The following is a 21,645-nucleotide window of genomic DNA, read 5'->3' on the forward strand; positions in this document are numbered from 1 at the left end:
AGAAGCAGCTGTTTGTACCGAAGCATGTCATGTGCACCACTGTGTGAGAGCCTGTTGGGTCAGGGGGCAGTGGAAGAAGAGGAAGCTAGAGAGGTAATCAGGGGCTGAATCACGAAGAGCATTGAAGACTCCACCAAGCGTGTGGAGTGTATCCTTTTGGTGATGGGGAGGAGTGGAGAGGGATTTTAAGCAGGGGAATTACATGAACAGATTTATCCCTTAGAAAGGTCGCTCTTGAATTGGGTGTGGAGGAGAGATCAGAGGGTGGAGGTGAAGAAACCTGGCCAGGTGGTGGTTTGTGCAGAAGTCTTGGTTGGAGGAGGGATGTTTGAGTGGAGGCCTGAATCAGATTGGAGCATTTGGGAAGAGGGGAAAAAAATCAAGACATACTAAGAACGTAGAATGTGTATAACTTGATTTTTTGGGGGGCAGTGGGGCAGGATGTATTGGGAGTTGGCAGTAAATGATCGTTTACTCAGAGACAAGGAAATGTTTGTTTGGTTAGGCTACACAAGCCTTAAAACTAGAAGACTGCTTCTCATATCAGGGTCACAATGTGTCCTTCGAGGTCTCATGACATTCCTGGGTTATTTATGCTGCCTTGAACTCCAAATGTATTCCCCCCCCCCCCCGCCCCCGTTCTGGCTGCAGCACTACTTATATTTTGCAAACAAGCCAAACAAGTGCTTCTTTTTAAAACCAGTCACTACCCACTGCCCCGTATCCTTTTTCTGGCCATGATCTGCCCAGTCCCTCTCTCTGCTGGTCATGAAATTTATTGGCTGTCTCATCTCCCTTTGCCTTTCATACCTTTCTTATCTTCCAGTTAAATAAAAGAATTAGCTCTTCACTTATTCGATAAATTGTTTCACAGGTACTTACATCTAAAGGTTTCAGAAGTTGAGCAGTAAAACATCCCCTGCTAATTGAGAAAAACTATAGGTCTGCTCGTTAGTGAACCCTTCACACGCCAGAGCCTGTGTGCTGAGCGTTGTAGACAGTTAAATGAACATGACGCTTGCCCTCTTAGAGCTCAACGTCTGAAATCAAACCTATGCAGACAGAAACTGGCAAGAAGAAAATGTCAGAAACAGGATCTGCCTTAAACTCTACCATGGGATTTGGTTTGAGCCACTGCTCCAGAGTTATGGCCCAGTGTTAGTAATCTTTTTTTTTTTAATTCTTATTTTTTATTGACGTGTAGAAGATTTACAATGTTAGTATCAGGTGCACAGCAAAGTAATTCAGTTATACATATACATACATATATATACCCAGCTATTTTCGGATTCTTTTCCATTATAGCTCATCACAAGAAATTGAGTATAGTTCCCTATACAGTAGGTCCTTGTTGTTTATCTTTTTTATAAATAGTAATGTGTGTCTGTTAATCCAAAACTCCTAATCTATCCCTCCCCCACCTTTCTCTCCTGGTACCCATAGTTTGTTCTGTGTCCCTGAGTCTGTTTCTGCATTATAAATAAAATTTGTACCTTTTTTTTTTTAAGATTCCATATATAAGCAGTATCATATGGTATTTGTCTTTCTCTGTCTGGCTTACTTCACTTAATATGATAATCTCTAGGTCCATCCATGTGGCTGCAAATAGCATTATTTTATTCTTTTTATGGCCAAGTAGTATTCCATCGTGTCTGTCAGTGTGTGTGTGTATATATATACACATACACACACACATACATACCAAATCGTCTTTATCCAGTCATCTGTTGATGGACATTTAGGTTGTTTCCATGTCTTGGCTATTGTAAATAGTGCTGCTGGAATATTGGGGTGCATGTGTCTTTTCGAATTATATTTTTCTCCATATGTATGCCCAGAAGTGGGATTGCTGGATCATATGGTAACTCTGTTTTTAGTTTTTTAAGGAACCTCCATACTGTCCTTTATAGTGGCTGCACCAATTTGCATTCCCATCAGCAGTGTAGGAGGGTACCCTCTTCTCCACACCCTCTCCAGCATTTATAATTTGTAGACTTTTTAATGATGGCCATTCTGACTTATTTGAGGTGATCTACCTCATTGTAGTTTTAATTTGCATTTCTCTAATAATTAGAAAAATTGAGCATCTTTTCATGTTCATGTTGACCATCTGGATGTCTTCTTTGGAGAAATGTCTGTTTAGTCTTCTGCCCACTTTTTGACTGGGTTGCTTATTTTTTTAAATATTAAGCTGTATGAGCTGTTTGTATATTTTGGAACTTAGTCCCCTGTCTGTCACATCATTTGTAAATATTTTCTTCCATTCTGTAGATTGTCTTTTTGCTTTGTTGATCTGCAAAAGCTTTTTAAGTTTAATTAGGTCCCATTTGTTTATTTTTGCTTTTATTTCTATTACTCTAGGATCTGGTTTGAAAAAAGTATTGCTGCAATTTATGTCAAGGAGTGTTCTGCCTATGCCTATGTTTTCCTCTAGGAGTTTTGTAGTATCCTGCCTTACATTTAGGTCTTTAATCCATGTTGAGTTTATTTTTGTATGTGGTGTTAGAGAATGTTCTAATTTCATTCTTTTACGGGTAGCTGTCCAGTTTTCCCAGCACCACTTATTGAAGAGACTGTCTTTTCTTCATTGTGTATTCTTGCCTCCTTTGTCAAAGATTAATTGACCATAAATGCATGGGCTTATTTCTGGACTTTCTGTGCTGTTCCGTTGATCGATGTGTCTTTCTGTGCCAGTACCATACTGTTTTGATTACTGTAGCTTTGTTCTATCATCCAAGGTTGGGGAGCATGAGTCCCCCAGCTCCATTCTCCTTTCTCAAGATTGTTTTGGCTATTTGGGGTCTTTTGTGTTTCCATACAAATTTTAACATTTTTTTTTGTTACAGTTCTGTGAAAAATATCACTGGTAATTTGATAGGGATTGCATTGAATCTATATATTGCCTTGGTAGAAGTATGGCCATTTTAGCAATATTTATTCTTCCAGTCCAAGGACACAGTATATCTTTCCATCTCTTTGTGTCATCCTCAGTTTCTTTCATCAGTGTCTCATAGTTTTCGGAGTACAAGTCCTTTTGCCTCCTTAGGTAGGTTTATCCCTAGGTGTTTTGTTCTTTTTGATGTGATGGTAACTGGGATTATTTCCTTAATTTCTTTTTCGGATATTTCTTTGTTAGTGTACAGAAATGCAACTAATTTCTGTGTATTAATTTTGTATACTGCAACTTTACAGAATTCATTGATGAGATCTAGTAGTTTTCTGGTAGTGTCTTTAGGATTATCTATGTATAGTATCATGTCATCTGCAAACAGTGACAGATTTACTTCTTCTTTTCCAATTTGGATTCCTTTTATTTCTTTTTCTTCTCTAATTGCCATGGGCTAGGACTTCCAAAACTATGTTGAATAAGAATGGTGAGAATGGGCATCCTTGTCTTGTTCCTGATCTTAGAGGAGATGCTTCCAGCTTTTCACCATTGAGTATGATGTTAGCTGTGGGTTTGTCATATATGGCCTTTATTATGTTGAGGTATGTTCTCTGCCCACTTTTTAGAGAGTTTTTAATCATAAATGGATGTTGAATTTTATGAAAATCTTTTTCTGCATCTATTGAGATGGTCATATAGCTTTTATTCCTCAAGTTGTTAATGTGGTGTATCATGTAGACTGATTTGCAGATATTGAAAAATCCTTGCATCCCTGGGATAAATCCCACTTGATCATGGTGTATGATCCTTTTAATGCATAGTTGGAGTCGATTTGCTAGTATTTTGTTGAGAATTTTTGCATCTATATTCATAAGTGGTATTGGCCTGTAATTTTCTTTCTTTGTGATATCTTTGTCTGGTTTTGGTATCAGGGTGATGGTGGCCTCATAGAATGAGTTCAGAAGTGTTCCTCCTTCTGCAATGTTTTGGAATATTTCTGAAGGATAGGTAACTACTCTCTAAATTGTTGGTAGAATTTGCCTGTGAAGCCATCTGGTTCTGGACTTTGGTTTGTTGGGAGTTTTTAAATTACTGATTCAATTTCATTATTGGTAATTGGTCTATTCATATTTTCTATTTCTTCCTGGTTCAGTCTTAACAAATTGTACCTTTCTAAGAAATTGTCCATTTCTCGTAGGTTGTCCTTTTTGTTAACATATATTTGCTCATAGTAGCCTCTTATGATCCCTTGTATTTTTGTTGTGTTGATTGTAACTTCTTTTCCATTTCTGATTTTATTAATTTGAGACCCTCTCCCCCCACCCCCGCTTTTTTTTTTTTTTTTTTTGATGATTCTGGTTAAAGGTTTATCGATTTTGCTTATCTTTTCAAAGAACCAGCTTTTAGTTTCATCAATCTTCTCTATTGTTTTTTAGTCTCTATTTCATTTATCTCTGCTCTAATCTTTATGATTTCTTCCCTTCGACTAACTTTGGGTTTTTGTTCTTTCTCTAATTGTTTTAGGTGTCAGGCTATGTTGTTTATTTGAGATTGTTCTTGTTTCCTGAGATAAGCTTGTATTGCTGTAAACTTCCCTCTCAGAACTATTTTTGCTATGTCCCAGAGGTTTTGGATCGTTGTGTTTTCATTTTCATTTTTCTGTAAGTATTTTTTTTATTTCCTCTTTTCTTTCTTCAGTGATCCACTGGTTGCTCACTAGCATATTGGTTGGCCTCCGTGTGTTTGTGGGTTTTGCAGTTTTTTTCTTGTAGTTGATTTCTAACCTCATAGTGTTGTGGTCAGAAAAGATGCTTGATGTGATTTCAGTTTTCTTAAATTTACTGAGGCTTGCCTTGCCTTGTGGGTCAGCATGTGATTTATCCTGGAGAATGTTCCATGTGCACTTGAGAATGTATTCTGCTGCTTTTGGATGGAATGCTCTATAAATATCAGTTAAGTCCATCTGGTCTAATGTGTCATTTAAGGCCTATGTTTCCTTATTGATTTTCTGTCTAGGTGATCTGTCCATTGGTGTAAGTGGGGTGTTTAGGTCCCCCACTATTATTGTGTTACTGTTGATTTCTCCTTTTATGTCTGTTAACAGTTGCCTTATACATTGAGGTGCTCCTGTGTTGGGTGCATGTACATTTACAGTTGTTACATCTTCTTCTTGGATTGATCCCTTGAGCATTATGTAGTGTCCTTCTTTGTCTCTTGTAACAGTCCTTATTTTAAAGTCTTTTGTCTGATATAAGCTTTTCTACTCCAGCTTTCTTTTGGTTTCCATTTGTATGGAATACCTTTTTCCATCTCCTCACTTTCAGCCTCTAGCTCTAAAGTGGGTCTCTTGTAGGCAGCATATTCATGGGTCTTGTTTTTGTATCCATTCAGCCAGTCTGTCTTTTGGTTGGAGCATTTAATCCATTTACAGTTAAGGTGATTATTGATACGTATGTTTTTATTGCTGTTTTGTTGTTTTGGATTTGTTTTTGTAAGTCTTTTTTTCCCCTTTCTTCTTTTTGTTCTCTTGTGATTTGATGACTATAGCATTACATTTGGATTCCTCTCTTTTTCTTATGTATGTCTATTATAGATTTTTGGTTTGCAGTTACCATGAGGTTTTGGTGTAGAAGCCTGTGTATATATATGATTGTCTTAAGTGGCTGATCTCTTAATTTCAAATGCATTTTAGATACCCTGCACTCGTACTCTCCTCCCCTCAGGATTACTGGTTTTGATATTTTTTACATCTAGTTGTTTTGTGTATTGTTTAACTGCTTATTGTGGATACAAATGATTTTTACTACTTTTGTCTTTGAACCTCCGTATTAGTTTGTGTATGGATGATTTCCTACCCTTACTGTATGTTTGCCTTTACTGTTGAGCCTTCCCTTTTTGTAATTTTCTTGTTTATATCTGTGGCCTTTACTTTTCCACCTAGAGAAGCTCCTTTAGCTTTTGTTTTAAAGCTGGCTTGGGGGTACTGAATTCTTTTAGCTTTTGCTTATCTGTGAAGCTTTTGATTTCTCCAACAAATCTGAGTGAGAGCCTTGCTGGGTAGAGTATTCTCGGTTGTACGTTTTTCCCTTTCATCACTTTAAATATATCATGCCACTCGCTTCTGGCCTGCAGAGTTTCTGCTGAAAAATCAGCTGATCAGAGTTAGTAATCTTTATGGCTAACAGTCATGCATTTTATTCTTTGAAGATTTAAGATAAGAATATAGTTGAGAGCCTGGGTTCTGGGGGTCAGACTTCTTGGCTCTGTCACTTACTGTATGTGTCATTTTGGCCAAGTTACTTAATCTCTCTGAGAATCACAGTAGGATCACTGAGGGGGTTAAATGGCACATGTGTGTGATGTACGTCACACATCCCCGACACAGCGTGATACACAGTCAGTACTTTCTGTTCATGGTTCCTGAAGCCAGAGTGAGATGTCCCAAGGCTCAGTTGAGAGAATTCTGCTTTTGTGAGTTCCAAGGAGCATTGCTTTCCTTCCACATGAAAGCTACTGTGGTTAACCCTGAGATCTTTTGTCGTCACTTTATGTTAATTGCAAAGAAAATTCCAGAACATGCTTCTTCAGGACAAGTTAGTCTTTCGAGTTTTTGAGTTATCTCTTTGATCATATCTTACGTGATTGGTAGTCACTTCAGGGCACTTCTGGAAATGAGTTTGGAGGCCAGCAGGTGGCAAGTAACACCTTAGAGGAGATTCAGGCATCACCGCCTCTCTGAGACTCTCCCTTGATATCCATCACCTCCCTCCTCATTTGCGTTCATCACTCATCTCATTGATTGAGCAGCACTGCCTTTTAGTCTGTCTGAGGCTCCAGAGATCCAACAGTGAACAGACAGTTCCCATTCTCATGAAACTTAGTCTTGTGGAAATGTATGTAAACACATCTAATCCACCATGATACGAGTGCAAGTGGCAGTGTGGAGAAGGTCAGAGAGGTGCCTAGGGAGAACGGTAAGGAAAGTTGCACAGGTTTGGTGACATCTCAGTGGAGGGTGAATGGCTAAGAACAGGGGAAGTCGGCAGTCAGCCTGGTTTGTACAGGAGGATCAGACCCTGTGTCGGAGGATGTGGGGGTGATGGGAGATGAAATTGAAGATGGAGGCAGATGCTAGGTCGTGTAAGAGTTTCGCCTTTATCATGTGGACAGGGGATGGGTGGCGTTGAATGATTTGAGGCAACAGAATGCTGTAAGACTTGCGTTTTTAGCAAGATCTTCCTCATGCGGAAAATGAACTTGAAAAGGATGTAAGTCAGGCCAGCAGGTCCGTGTCCCCACCGCACATTTACGGAGACCAGCAACAGAGCCCTCTGCATCCTAAAGCCCTGACTTTATAGACATTTAAGACACTTTCTGGAATAAAGACAGCCGAAGTTGAATTTTCCAATTCTGCCTCCTCTCCCCAGAACACGCTGACCTGGCCCTCCATCTGTCATAAGCAGCTTGACTAGGATCCTAATAAATTATTTTTTCTTGGCATTCTTTTAACTGGAACTCTATTTACTAGCCCCTCTGTGCAACTATGGTGTGGTGATGATGGATGCTTATAATTCTGGCCCTGAAGTACTCCAAGCCTTCTAAATCATCAAAAAAAGATTAAAGTGTATTCAATATTGCTGTAATGTTTGTGTGTTTCACTGCATTCTTATTCTTTGGAAATTGATGGTTTATTGAGTGCCCATGCCCTCGTGTGCATGCAGGTGCAGGGAGAGCCTGTGACCACTCACAGCTCTTCACTCCCTCACAGCACCAGGCACAGGGCGATTATTAGCAAAGTGCACTCAGAAATAAGCAAAACAGACCTGTGTTCTCTTCATGTTTAGAAGGAGGAAGCAGGTGGCCCCAAAAGGGCAGACTAGACAGAGATGAGAGAGGAAGCGGTGGTTAGAAAACAGTGCAAGTGCTGAGGCAGGAACTGGACAGACAGCGAGCCGGCCAGTCTACCAGTGGCCCAGCCCAGGGGGCGCGGGGCTCGGGCCCAGACACCAGCTTCACCTTCAGGTGCGCGTTGATTCAGCTCGGATCGTCCGTCTTGGATTTGGCAGTATTCCCCACCAGCTTTATTTGGATTTGCAGTAACAACTGTTCAGTAAAATGCCAAACATTAGCAAGTGAAAACATCGATAATCAGGGCATCCTGTTCCCCCCGCCCCCCACACACACATCTTTTCATGAAAACTGTTATGACTGCCGAGCTGACAATATTATCTAGCCCAGAATGCAGAGCTCCAAATAGAAGCTGTGAGGTGGCTCCATCTTGTAACCTGGCTTCCAGAGCCAGGCATGTGATGCTGTTATTAGGAGGGAGATCTGCTGTTGGCACTTTCTTTCAGGGGTTGTGTGTTGCAGTAAATAGAGGTGCTGCTTACATTTTCTCATACAGATTTGTTTTTAAAATCTGCCTGTTTGATCAGCAAGTCACACTGCGTCCAGGTGCCTGGAGGGCCAGTCCCTGAACCACAGGGAATCTGTTTGTCACCCTCTGGACAAGGGCACGTTTGGACTTTCAAGCTGGTTTCATCGTTTGCCTGCTCTGAGGTGTGGTCTCTTCGTCCCTCTGGGTCTTAGTTCTCTCTTTTTCTGACATATTGGAATGATACAAATTCCTTTTTTACAGGGTTGCTGTGCGGCTGAAGTGAAATGGTGGTTGTGAAAAAGCGTAATTGGAAAGCCCTATATAGATAATAACATACTAAATATACTAAAGAACATCATAAATATTCTAATAAAAAATAGAAATCTGTTTCATTAGCAAGCACGATGTCCTCAAAACTTTCCCCAAAGCAGAGTGGGGAAAATAAACTATTTACTGCATCCCTGCTATAGATTCTAGCTGTTACTTTATCCACTCTGCAAAGTGGATATTAAATCCCTGCTCAAAGTTGAGGAAACGGAGGCTTCCAGTCCCACAGCTGTCCATGTACATGGCAGAAGTGGGGTTTGGACCTGTGTGACCCCAGAATTTAATGCTCTTTTTCCTTATCTCTAGTTGCCTGTCTTATTCCAATCTCCCACCCACCCAAAGTTCTTAAAAGCTTTTTACATCCTTTGGGACTAGAAAGTTTGCTAGCCCTTTCTTGATCTTTTGCTTCTGAAAGCAGGGTGGGGCATCAGAAGGAACTCCTGAGCCCTGGGAGCCCCTGGGGGGACCAGCAATGTGGGGAGAGCCCGGGGTGGGGCACACCCAGCTCCCACTTTTAGGGAGCCGGCCAGGCCTGGACTGAAAGCAGGAGGCAGGTGTGTGGCATTTCCCCACCCTTGAGGAGGTGGCTGCAGCCCTGTAGTTTCCAGAAGTTCATCTTTTCTCTGTCACAGCGTTTCCCAAGCTCCCCGAGGTTGTTTGGAGAGCTGCTTCTCGGATCCTCCTCTCAGGAATCATTGCCTCTTGTGGGTTCTGACCGGCTCCTCGTGCTGCTTGTGGGGGGGAGTGAGATTAAGTTTATTCTGTATAATAACCACTCTACTGAGCTATTTTGGGACCTTCCCCTGTTAACACTGATGTTGGGTATCGGAGGAAAGGACCCCTGATAGGGGGGATTCTTTAAGTGCCCGTGGGATGTGGTTCCGTATGCATCTTCTTTTTTAAATAAACTTTCCCCAATTCTAGACACACTGAGCCGGCTTGTGAGCTGGAGCTGCCCACACAGAACCAGAGACAACGCCCGTCAGACGGCCAGATTGACTCTTCAGGGAGATGCCCTAGGGTGGGAGGCGCATGTGTTCAGGCTGAGGCTCTGTCCCCACAGGTGCTCAACAGGAGGTGCGTGGAGGCAGCCGTGATGACCGGCCTGGCCCTGGACTGCCGCATAAACAAGAAGTCCTTGTTTGACAGGAAGCACTACTTCTACGCAGACCTCCCGGTAAGTACGCTCTGCCGTCCGCCCGTGGCAGGTCCTTGGAGCTGGGGGTTTGCAGCCGGAGGAGGGCCGTGTGCTCGTGTCTTCAGCTAGAGGTCCATCCAGCCCGCCCGGCGGGGGACTCTGCCCGGCCCCGATGAAGCCTGTGCCCCCTGACGTTTCCTAGATTGGATGCCGTGGTCCTGATTGCCGACTCCTGGCCCAGCCTCATGCTTCTGGTGGCTGGCTCGTAATTGAACGGGGAGTAGGAGCCGCCCGCGTTCCCAGGCTCAGCCCTGCTGTGGCGTGTGGTGCTAATTGCCTGTTAGGGCAGAAGCTGCCTCTGTGGCTGATGCAGGGGTCAGTGCATCAGTGGCTCTGGAGACAGCGAGAGCGGCCTTCTTTTAAGTGGCAGCTCCCAGTAATAGGACTGTCTCCTTTGGAGATACCCCTGTCATCTCCCAGGGACCATGTAAGTGGACAAGAGTGAGCAGAAACACGAACCAGAAGCCTGGGCGAACAGCAGTAATTGCCCGAGCAGCGAGCCCTGTATTAACCCACTCTTTCCTTAAAACTAGAAAGTTTTCTCCTTTAAGAGAAGCCAGTGTGAACTAGAGCCAATTTTTCATAATATTGAACTGAACCAAAACTGTAATGTTGAGTGGGTTTCCCAAAATAATATTTCATGCGTTCTGAGCCTCTGATGGCAAGCGTGGCCCTTCTTCAGATGTAGGAACACAGTAGTGATACTGTTCCTCCATGTGATTTTCCTTGAACTGAAGACAGGGGTGAGCTGTTTTCAGGGGGTGAGGGCAGAGGTGGAATTCAACACAAAATACACTGAAAGCCTGAGTTCCCTCCAGTTGCTGCTGCTTTTTCCCCCTGGCTGCCAGCCTTTTAGCAAATTCTCCTGCCTGGGAGGGTGGAGAGAATTCAACTGCATTATTTTCACCTTTTGAGAGCGATGAGCAGTTTGGTTAAGGTGGGAGACTTAGCAGTGTGAGACTAGAGTGAGATGTCCTGATGATTCCTGCCTCCTGGTCTCTCTGGCCCAGGCAGTTCAGATCATCTGCAGTTAGTGTCGCCAAATTGCACACGGGACACACTTATACTAAAAAAGTATCCGTCTTTATCTAAGTAAACAATTTACTCAAATTATTCTAGTTTGACTGAGCATCTGTATTTTATTTGGCAACCGTCCCCACACATTAATTTTTACAAATTGAGACTTCCTGTCTCAGCCCCGAGAGTAAGGTGGCGGAATGCGGTGGTTCTCAGAGTGTGTGCCACAGGCCACGAGCATCAGCATCTCCTAGGACCGCAGGAGAAACAGACACTCCTGGGCGCCTCCCCAGACCTGCAGAACTGGAGGCTCTTCAGTTGGGCCAGATGGTCTGTGTTCTGACCATCCGGCCAGGTGATTTCAATGCCGTTCACGATTGAACAATACCTGCTGAGTGGCCAGGAGCACGGACTCTGGAGCCAGACCAGCTGAGTACTTAGTAAGTACTAAGTACATTAGTACTTACCAGCTCCATGGCTTTGGGCAAGGGCTCTTAACCCCTCCGTGCCTTGCACCTCTCTCCTAGGGTTGTCGTGAGGGTTAGACGGCATGAAGCACTGAGAACAGTGTATGGGGACACCGTGTGTCTGCTCTCCTCCTGTTCTCCACTCTGACCCACCCTCTCTTCAGTGCGTACTGGTGCACGTGTGCCTCCATTTAGAAGGTGGTGAGGGAGTCCTTGCACCATCCATCAGTATTTTAGTACTCCGTGCTTTCTGTTAGCTGAGTGTGAGTGTCACTGCATTTTCTGGCTAGAGGAACAAGCGAAGTGGGGTTAGGGAGGGCAGCTGATGTGATTGGTTAGCTAAAGAGCAAGAACAAAACAAGCTACCCAGCACGAGCCACTGCTGTCGGCTGTCCTGAGAGGAGATGGGAGATGCTAAGCCAGCAGTTCCCAGTGAGGAAGGCCTGTCAGGAGCCCAGGAATCAGATGCAGGGCGTAGCTATTGAGCTACGTGGAAACAATACGGTATTTTCTTAGAGAGTGAGATTACTGTTATTCCCCAAAATGGTGGTAGGTAGGGAAGATAGGATGCATGTTGTTTACTGCTTCATTATTGGGGTTGGGGGTACAGGGAAGGGTGGGGAGTGGGGTACAGGAAAGCCAGAAGAGGCCAGGCTAAGGTATGACCCCAGCACATCAATTAATTTTCCTTCTTCTTTTCCTTTTTCCTCTTTTTCTTGCTGTGTTGCCTTTTTAAGTAAGCCTAGAGTTTTGTGACAATGAGAGGAATGGTAAACTGGTCCACAGCTTTTCTTTACTGACTCGTGACCCTGTGGCCCGTGTTTGCGTGCAGGCAGGCTACCAGATCACCCAGCAGAGGCTCCCCATCGCTGTGGACGGGAGCTTGGCATACAGCGTCTGCGTGGGGAAGAAGCTGGGTCAGGCGGTCACCAGGACAGTGAGGGTCCGGCAGATCCAGCTGGAGCAAGACAGCGGCAAGAGTCTCCACGATGACCTGCGGTCCCAGACGCTCGTGGATTTGAATAGGGCAGGTAGGCGTGCAGAGTTTTCCATTTCCCTTCCTGCCTCCTCTCCTCCCCTCAAGGTTTTCCCAAGCCAATTGAGGAAACAGGCCTAGGGAGCCTGACAGGTGGAGATGAGGGTCCCAGTGCTGGTAATAGCCAGTTCAAGAGCACGGCTTCAGCTGTGGCTTCTGTGGGCTCGCTGATGACCCAGCCCTCAGGTGAGCCTAACGGAGCCGCCTCGTCACGGACCCAGCAGCTTGATAGCTGAAGCAGACAGGAAAAGAAAAGACCCAAATTTAAAGACCCACAGGTGAAGGCAGAAATGACTGAGAGGCTGGAAGCCACTTTGAGAGCCCGTCAGTGACGCAGGGTTGTCAGCCTGATTGATGTGTGGCTCAGATCGGAGGCTCCAGTCAGGCTGACTCTGCCTCTCCCTGGCAGGGGTCGGCCTGCTGGAAGTGGTCCTGGAGCCCGACATGTCCTGTGGAGAAGAGGCGGCCGCGGCCGTCAGGGAGCTGCAGCTGATTCTTCAAGCCCTGGGGACCAGTCGGGCCATCATGGCAGGTAGAAGCCCCAGGGGCACGGCCCCTCTCCACCCCTCCCTTCACCCTTTCTGCTCCCAGGGTCTCTTCTCCCTGGAATCTGGTTCCCCCATCGGGTGGTTTGCATTCTTTTCTCAGCCTTTTCTCCCTCAGGGGCTTTTTTTTTTCCCTTCAGAGTTTCCTTGGATTCTTCTCTGAGCTCCCAACCAAAACTAAACACACCAGCAGCGGCAGTGCCGAGGCGCCAAGCCCAAGACTGTGAGATTAGGCGTCGAGAGACTAGAGGCTTTCTCCTGGCTTTTTGCATCAGAATGTTGTGAGAATTAATAAAACAATGTGTTTGAGCAGCTTCGTGGTCCTCAGAGAGGAGGCACGGTGTTTACCCAGAGAAGCTGTCAGTTCGTGAGTTCTGTGTGGGCAGTGCTTAGTTGCTAGCTGGTCCTTTTCCTTTGGGTCTGTTTCTTTCCCTTCTTTTATAGACTTTTCATCCAGGTACAGCTGAAGCCAAATTATTTCGACTGCAAACCAAGGTTATGACTTCACAAAACATGAACTTTGAGATAAAGTCTTAAGTTCAGTAGAAATGTAATAGGGAATGAAAATAAACAAAAGAAACAAGGTGCAAACTTGGGACCAAGCAAACTACACATTTGAAGTGTTTGCAAATCGGATATAAAGATGATAAGTTTTAATCAGACTCAGTTTCTTCACGGCCCCTTCCTAGCACAGCTTTGCCGGCCCTCATGTCCCTGAATGCTCATCTCTCCCGTGGTTTTCCCGTATTTTCTGTTCCCAGGGAGGGGCTTTTGAAAAAACTTCTACCACTTGCAGAGCACTCCTGACAGAGTGGAGAAAGGGTCCAGATTCCTCATCTACAGTTGTTAACCCATAGCTCAGGACACGGGGTCTTCCGGAGAAACAGAACAGACTGTGTGTACGTGTGTGTGTGTCAGATGTAAAGAGATTGATTATAAGAAATTGGCTCATGTGATTGTGGAGGCTGAGAAATCCTAAGGTCTGCAGTCAGCAAGCTGCAGGAGGGTCGAGGGTATAGTTCCAGCCTGAGTCTGAGGATCTGAGAACCAGGAGAGGATGTAGATTCCAGGCTGAGCCAGAGCCCAGCGCCGAAGAAGACAGATCAGAGGCAGTGGGGCTGAGACAGCGAATTCCCCCCATTTCACCTTTTGTCCTGTTCAGGTTTTCAGTGGATTGAATGAGGCTCACTTATAATGAGAAAGCAGCCTGCTTTGCTCAATCTGTGGATTCAAATGTTAATCCCTCACAGACACACCCAGAATAACATCCAACCAAATATCGGGGCACCCCTTGGCCCAGTCAAGTTGACACATAAAATTAACCATTGCAGGTGGTCGTGGGGTTCCCAGCAAATACCACTGATGGTGATGAGTCAGCTCCCTGTCAGTTTATGATACTATTTACCAACCATTTTGTCACATTTGCAAAGGGACTTTGGAATTTATCATACCACAGTTGTCACACAGGACATCGTACAGGCAACAGATTGTAACATCAGAGTCCTGGTGCAGGTTGAACCTGGAGACAGAACTTGCTTGTTCGCTATCTTCTTTAAGCTGAAGGTTGAAAAAACAGCCATGTGCATTTGAGTGGTGTAAAGGTTAGCGGCCTGCAAGTTTGCTTTGTAGAAAGGAGGCTCTGTTTTAGAGGAGGAGAACGCTCCAGCTTAAGTTTCTGGCTCGCGGGGCTTTTTTACCCACAGGTTGGATGGTTATCTGCATATGCACTAAGTGTTGAGTCTCTGTTGCTTTAGAAAAGTTATTCCATTCTTCCTCAGAATAACTGATTCCCACCGAACCTATGGAATAATTAACAGGCCACCATTAGCTGAGAACTAGCCCCACCTGGGTCCTTGCCATGAGATAAACCACAGTGGCCAGAACTCACCAGTCAGTGGCAGCTGAGCGGGTTCATTCAATCTTGTTTGTTGGGACACTCTCTGTTGCTTTTCAATCCAGACCCAGCAGCTTGGCCCCCAGCATGGCAGCAGCGTGGCTCCAGTTGTTCCGAAGTGCTGGGAAGCAAGGGTCTGCCTAGAGTCCACGGGGGTCCAGCTTTCTGTGCCATCAGCATTTTATCAGCCCAGACCCATTGCCCGTCCTTCTGTTCCCCCACTGTAGGGCCACCGCGATGGCAGTGGAGACTGCATTGTGGGACCCGGGCGTGCCCTGGAGGGCACCTGGGGACCCCCAGCCTGCTTTTGGAATGAAGCTTAAAGTGCCAGGGGTTGTGATTCAGTGAGTTCCTGATAGTTTTGCTAATGAGCAGGGACTAGCTCAGCCTGGGTTCCTTCCCGGTGGACGTTTGCCCCCGTTGAGATCCTCCAAGCAGCCTTTTAGTTCGAATATGTACCAGGGAGGTAGACGAAATGTTTCAAAGGTCATAATATCTGCCAGTGTGAACATTGAGTATGTGGTCGTCAGCTCACTAAGCTTTTTTTTTAAAATTAATCTGTCATCTCCTTTAAACTTGATGATATTCATGAGAGATGGGTATAACTGTGCCTGTGTAGAGGTGAGGACTCTGAGGCTTAGAGAGGTTGTGCTGTTTGCCCAAGGCTCCCAGGAAGTGATCGCACTGGGAATGGAGCCCAGGTGTGTCTAGCTCAAGAAGCCCTTCCTTTAAGTGCTGCGTCGCTGGGCTTCCTAGTGCCAGCACGACAGTGCCACGGCTGCCAGAGGTAACAACCCTGAGAGCTGGGAGAGCAGAGCGTGGGCACGGTGCCTGCTGGGGGCACTGCGGTCCCAGACTCAGGCTGGAATCTTGTCCTGCCACTTCTAGCTGTAGAAACCCCAGCAAGGTGTTTGACTTCCCTGAGCCTCCCTTTCTGCACTTGCAGAATGAGGCCTTAAATAATTGTGTCTGCAAAGGGAAAGGAAGAAATCAAATAAGAGAGAAGGCATCCAGCTGGGCTGCTGAGTGGGGAGAGTGAAGGAGGAATGGCCTTGGGGGAGAAAACCTGGAGTTCCACCCTGGAAACATGAAGTGTGAGTTGCCTGAAGGGTGTCTGAGTGGCTTGGTTGTGAAAGCCGCTTTGTAGGGAACAAACGTGATCATGTACGTGAGTCGTGTCACAGGCCCTGGCAGATAGCCCGTGCTCATTGAGTGTCAGGTGCTTTTATTAACAATGATAAGTGGTTTTATTTTTACAAAATCACCACGCGTTTTGGATGAATAAGCTTTGTGAAATATGTTGAATAAAATGTGGCCACATTATTTATTTTCTTTTCTGTCGAGCCCTGTTAAGTTCTGGAGAGTATTCAGGGATCAGAATGAGACAGCTTAACATGCTTTCTCACCAGCCCCTCAGGCCCCTGCTGTTTACAGAAACAGTTTTCTGTCCTGATGTTATATTTCTGATGTGTGAGTGTGCTTTAGAAAAAAAAAAAATAACCACACCATATCACTGTACTCAGTGGTACAGTTTTTTCATTTTGCTGTTACAAATCTCTACTTCTCGAGGGTGGAAACTGAGCTTGATAACGTCTCATGAAGAGGGAACGCAGGCCCTCCCTCGGGGTTGCAGAATGCACTGAAGCAAACCTGACTGGTGAGGCTTTTATGGACTTGAGGCAATTTAACTTAATTTGTTTAAAAGGTATTTTTGTCTTCACTGTCTAAAATGCCTTTTGCTAATGTTTGACACTGTGTTATACTGTATTTGAATCCAGGCAGGTGAACCTTCTCGCGCACGCAGCACTGCGGGACGCTAAATGCGTCCTCTCAGACGTCTATGGAATATGGTCTTCTCTGGGAGAGACTGAAACTCATGCTTTTATTCCTTTTCCAAATTAAAATTCTAAATTGTGAAACGTGGTTTCATTTTTAAAAGCAGGTGATGTTCAGTTCAGGGTTTTCTGTGCTCAAAAAAGGTTACCTCCCAAGTGTTGAGATTTGATTGGGCAGAGCTCAGCAGACGTTGGAAGTTTTCCTTTGAGCTGACTGGGCCTTTCCGATGATCCCAGTAGATTTAGTCCTGTTCAGATCGAACTTTAGAACTTGTCAGGAACCCACCACGAGACAGTAAGGCATCTGCTTACTCATCTCTTAGGAAGATACCAGGGCATTAATTTATCGAACAGTCACCACATGCCAGAGCCGGCTCCAGGTTCTGAAAGGAGCCATGAAAGAGACGTGGCCCGTGCTACCTCGAGCTTGTACTCATGAGGGGTACACGTACATTAACAAGTGGAACCAAATAGTTACAGTCATAAGTGCTTTAAGGAAGTAAAGGGCCCCGTGATGAAGAGTAACGTCGGAAGGTGAAGGCCTCTGCAGTGACTCAGGGCCCCCCCAGCGTGGAGCTGGAGTCTGAGCCTCCGAGGAAACAGCTCAGGCCGAGTCCCCAAGGTGAAAAGAAGCTTAGGATGTGCTTGGGGGTACACAGAGGTAGCAGGAGGCCCCCGGAGGGAAAGCACATTGTGCAGGGGAGCATGGCATCAGGTAAGACAGAAAAGATGCTGACATTACCGACAATGACAAGAAGTTTGGATTTCATGCCAAGTGCAGAGGGAGGTCATGGAAGGGCTTTTAAGCACAGGAACCATAGTCTGATATTTTAATGTTTTAGAAAACCACTTTGGCTGCTCTGTGGAAGGTGGATTTCAGAAGGGTAAGAGTAGAAGCAGAGAGACCAATTAAGAAGCTTTGGTGATCATTCAGATGGAGGACGATGCTACTGTGGACGGGGCTGGTGTCTGTGAAGATGGAATAATCAAGATGGGTAGATTCTGGGTGGTTTTTAGAAATCACAGGATTTGTTTACAGGTTGGTGTAGAAGGCAAGAGGCAGGAAGAAATCCGGGAAGCTTGAGGAACTAGTTGGTGGTGCTATTTACTGAAACTGGGGAGATGGGGACAAGAATGGCTGTGGCGGGGGTTGAGGGGTGCAAATTCTTCAATTTTGGAAACTGAAATGCCTGTGACACCTCCAGACATCAGAGATCAGTGTGGACTCAGAGTAGGGGGTTCTGAGCTGAAGAGAGAAATTTAGGAGTTAACAGCACATAGATAGTGCTAAAAACCATGCACCCTTACAGAGAGAATGCAAGTAAAGAAGACAGTCCTGAGTTTGGTTGGGAAAAGGCACCAGCAGGTGGCATGGAAATAGTGTCCAGGAGGTCGGCGGACACTAGGTCACAGAAGCTGAGAGGGGGTGATATTTCAGGAAGGAAGGGTGGGCTGGTGCGTCACATGGCACTGAGGTGTCCAGCAGGGTGAAAACACAGCATGTCCTGGGTCCAGGGGTTGTTGGTGATTTTGACAAGGCCTTTTCAGAGAGATGGGGACAGAAGCCAGGCCCTAGTGGGTTTAAGAGCAAATGGGAGGTTAGATCATGGAGATAATATGTCAGCAAACAAACAATACTTGTTTGAGAGGATTTGCTGAAAAAGAAAGCAGAGAAATGAAAAAGAAAGCTGAATGATGGAGAGAGAATTGGATTCAAGGGATAATGAGAACTGCTGTTGCGTGTGTATGTGTACGTGCATGTGTTGAGGGGATGCTGAGGAAGAGGGTTAATGACTGGTGTGGGAGAGAGGAGGTAGCTGAAGGGGTGATGTCCTCGAGAAGGCAAGAAGGCTGGTGATGTTAAATTTGGACCCCTGTCACAAGGGCCTCCCATTCTGGCCCTAAAGATAAGATCAATTCAGAATAGACTGTAGTCAGGTGCTAAATTCTGTGCCCCTGATTGCATGTATTCTGATAACTCAGAGTCACCAGTGGAGCTCGATGTTGGGGCTTTCCAGGAGAAGGTAGCAACACTTAGTGGGACCCTGAATGATGAGCAGAGGTTAAAGAAGGGACGGTAAGAGTGCTGATGAAAGCGCATGGAATCCAGCAAGTAGACGGGGACTGGCACGCAGGAGCCCCCCTGTTTGGAGGGGGCTTTCTCACGGAATGGGCAGCGGAAAATGTGGGCGAGTCAGCCAAGACAGATGAGGGCTGTTGAGTACCTACCAGGCAGAGGAGATGTTTGATCAGTGGGAGCTGGCTGTGCCCACAGGCAGGCACCCAGATGATGAAAACCGCAGCCACACTGGGGGTGGCTGGATGAGGAGGGTTTGTTGCGCCCAGGGTCGGGATGCAAGATAACCCAGACTTGAAGTTCCGAGTCCTCAGGCGAGGGTAGCAGTGGTGGGAATGGAGAGGAAGTGACAGGCCTGAGGGGTGTTGGGGGAGGAACTGCCTGGATCTAATCAGTGTGACTGCCAAGGGCAAAGACAACAGAGAAGCGGGGGATAATCAGGGTTCCTCGCCCGAGGATCTGATGGCATCAGGAGTCGTTGGGACTTCTGAGATTCGGGGAAGCACACATTGTCCAGAAGGGGCTACAGGATTTTGTAAAAATGTTGAGAGGTCTGTGCTGCAGACCCAGTCATTTCTGGACTGAATGGCACCTTTCCCCTGCATGTCTGCGTGGGTGGCTGTCAGAGCTGCAGACTGGGAGAGACAGAGACCAGTTCCAAGGGTCTCTTTTTCTTGGCTTGGATTGATTTATACTCTTGTATTACTTTAATATGCTTTTGCTCTGAAACCCTGGGAAATGAATTTTGTTATTCAGCCCATCAGAACATTCCGATTTGGCAGATTCTTTTTCAGTTTAAAGACTTGCCTAAGAAAATAAAAATCCATAAAAATCCCAACATTTTGTCTTCCCCCTTTGTTCTATTTTAAATATTGTAAATGAAATTGGAGAATAGAGAATTCAGCTTCCCTTTGCAGGGTGTGAAATGTGATTATTTCTTGTCTTTCTCTCTCTGTGTGTCTTGGGATTTCGCCTCCCTCTCCTCCTCGAAAGCCTCTTAGTCCTCTCCACAAACCACCTGCTTCCTCAGGGGCTACTGCTCCCAGTCTGCAGGGACTTTCAGGGTCAGAGAATGTCCTCTGGGGCCCCCCCCAGGCCGTCCCCTTCATAACACCTCTGTCCATCTGCTGCAGCAGCTCCGTACCACGTCAGGAAGGATCCAGAGTCTTGTTTGCAGAAGGAAGAGATTATTACAGTACCTGGCGGGAGGAAGAGGGGAAAAGCCCAGGTTTCTGGCTCCTACCCTTGAGCTGTAAATTCTCAAGGACTCTCTTATAAATCTCCTGGAATCGCTGTTGGAAATCCACATTCCAAAGGAGAGCAGCATAGGGTTATCAGACAATCATTTCTGAGGCCTTCCTCCCAACCCAGCTCTGACACTTTGAAAAAAAAACTTCAGAATAAAACTGCAGAGTAAACCTCCATTTTTATAGTGTTGTTTTTCTTATTTGGCACACAAAAAATGAGATTTCCCCAGCTGGTATGTCCAGAATTTCTCCTGTCTTCTGCGGGTGCACAAGTGCACAGAAATATACAAACACACGTACCAGCACACTCCTCAGATGCCATAGGACTGTCCTTCTCATAAGTGGACAGAAGTACCAGCCATGTACTTCAGGACCAGCCATACCTCTCTGAAGTTAGGCTCTGTAACTAAACAGCAACTAGAGTTAGATATTGCACCTGGACACTCTCTTGCCTTAAAAAGACTGTGCTGCCTCAGAGAATTTGTAATGAGTTGTCTTTTTTCTCTCCTTCCAGAGGGCCAGTTGAGAGTGGATGCCAATATATCTGTGCATCATCCTGGGGAGCCTTTGGGTGTTCGAACAGAAGTGAAGAATCTCAACAGTGCCAGGTTCTTGGCCAGAGCAATAGGTGAATGTCAGCTGTTACTAATCATGTGCCTCTTTGTATCAGTTATCTGTTGCTGTGTAACAAGCACCTCTCCCCCCAACTTAATGGCTTACATGATAATATTTCAGATTTAGTTCTGTGGGTTGGGTGGTTTCGCTGCTGGTCCTGCTGCAGCTCATTACTGTGGATGTGGGGAGCCAACAGCTCAGTTGAGATGAAGGGTTCAAAATGACCTCACTCACGTGTTGGGGCCTTGGTGCTGGACATCTGCTGGGTTTCTCTGCCTCACGTGATTTTCTTCATTCCCTTACCTCACTTGGGTCATCTTAAGTGACAGAGGGGGCTTCCCAGGAGGGTGAAGGCAGATGCCCCAAGACCTCTTGAGTCCTCAGCTCTAGAACTTGCACAGTGTCTCTTCCAGCACATTCCATTCAAAGCAGATTCAAGGGGAGGGGAAATAGACTCCACCCCTATGGGAGGATCTGCAGAATTCTGCAGCTCTCTTGTTCCAGGTACCGCGCTCTTGAGCAGCCTGAACTTTAGAGTCATATTTGTTCCTTACAGGTTGGCCCCAGTTTGACCCAGTTGGTCAGTATGTTTTTCTGCTTTTTATTGTTTTAACTAATTGGTTTCTTGGGCCTATGTAATCAAGTATTGGTCTTGCTGGAGCACACGCTGTGAATATTTCAGTGGTGATGGATGTATACTAAAAATTAAAACAGAACAGTTGAGCAAGATAAACATCTGGGGCAGTACCAAAGAAGCTGATGACTGACTGTGAGGGGAGGACATCTCCGAGGAATGAAAATATTCTGTGAAAGCAGAGGTATCTGGTGTGGGCGGGGAGGATAGAGCACGTGCTTAGCATGCATGAGGTCCTGGGTTCAATCCCCAGTACCTCCATTAAAGAAATGAATAAATAAACAACTGAATTACCTCTCCCCTCCAAAAAAAAAAAAAGGATACAGTGCTGTATGTCAATTATATCTCAATAAAACTAGAAGGAAAAAAATAGTGGTTTTTTTTTAAAACCAAAGGTGTCTAGAGAGGAAGAGAGAGACAAGGGAAGAGGTGGAGTTTAAAGAGCAGCCTTCAGGGTGCACAGAGCACGGGGCAGGTGGGGGTGTCGTC

At 45.5% G+C, this 21,645-nt stretch overlaps 2 protein-coding genes across 2 annotated transcripts in view; one reads left to right on the plus strand and one right to left on the minus strand.

Moving 5' to 3' along the window:
- Nucleotides 1-21,645, minus strand: part of ARFIP1 (ARF interacting protein 1) — a 1,058,373-nt gene that overhangs the window by 1,019,673 nt on the left and 17,055 nt on the right. The gene's annotated exons all lie outside the window — the stretch shown is intronic.
- GATB (glutamyl-tRNA amidotransferase subunit B) overlaps nt 1-21,645 on the plus strand; it is an 82,533-nt gene that overhangs the window by 24,397 nt on the left and 36,491 nt on the right. Inside the window, exons 3-6 of the mRNA XM_010968501.3 lie at nt 9,655-9,768; nt 12,106-12,304; nt 12,719-12,841; nt 20,422-20,535. Of these exons, the coding sequence (XP_010966803.1) occupies nt 9,655-9,768; nt 12,106-12,304; nt 12,719-12,841; nt 20,422-20,535 (550 nt within the window). The remainder of the gene's footprint in view (nt 1-9,654; nt 9,769-12,105; nt 12,305-12,718; nt 12,842-20,421; nt 20,536-21,645) is intronic.

Source organism: Camelus bactrianus, chromosome 2 (assembly GCF_048773025.1).
Source record: "Camelus bactrianus isolate YW-2024 breed Bactrian camel chromosome 2, ASM4877302v1, whole genome shotgun sequence".
Classification (NCBI taxonomy): domain Eukaryota; kingdom Metazoa; phylum Chordata; class Mammalia; order Artiodactyla; family Camelidae; genus Camelus; species Camelus bactrianus.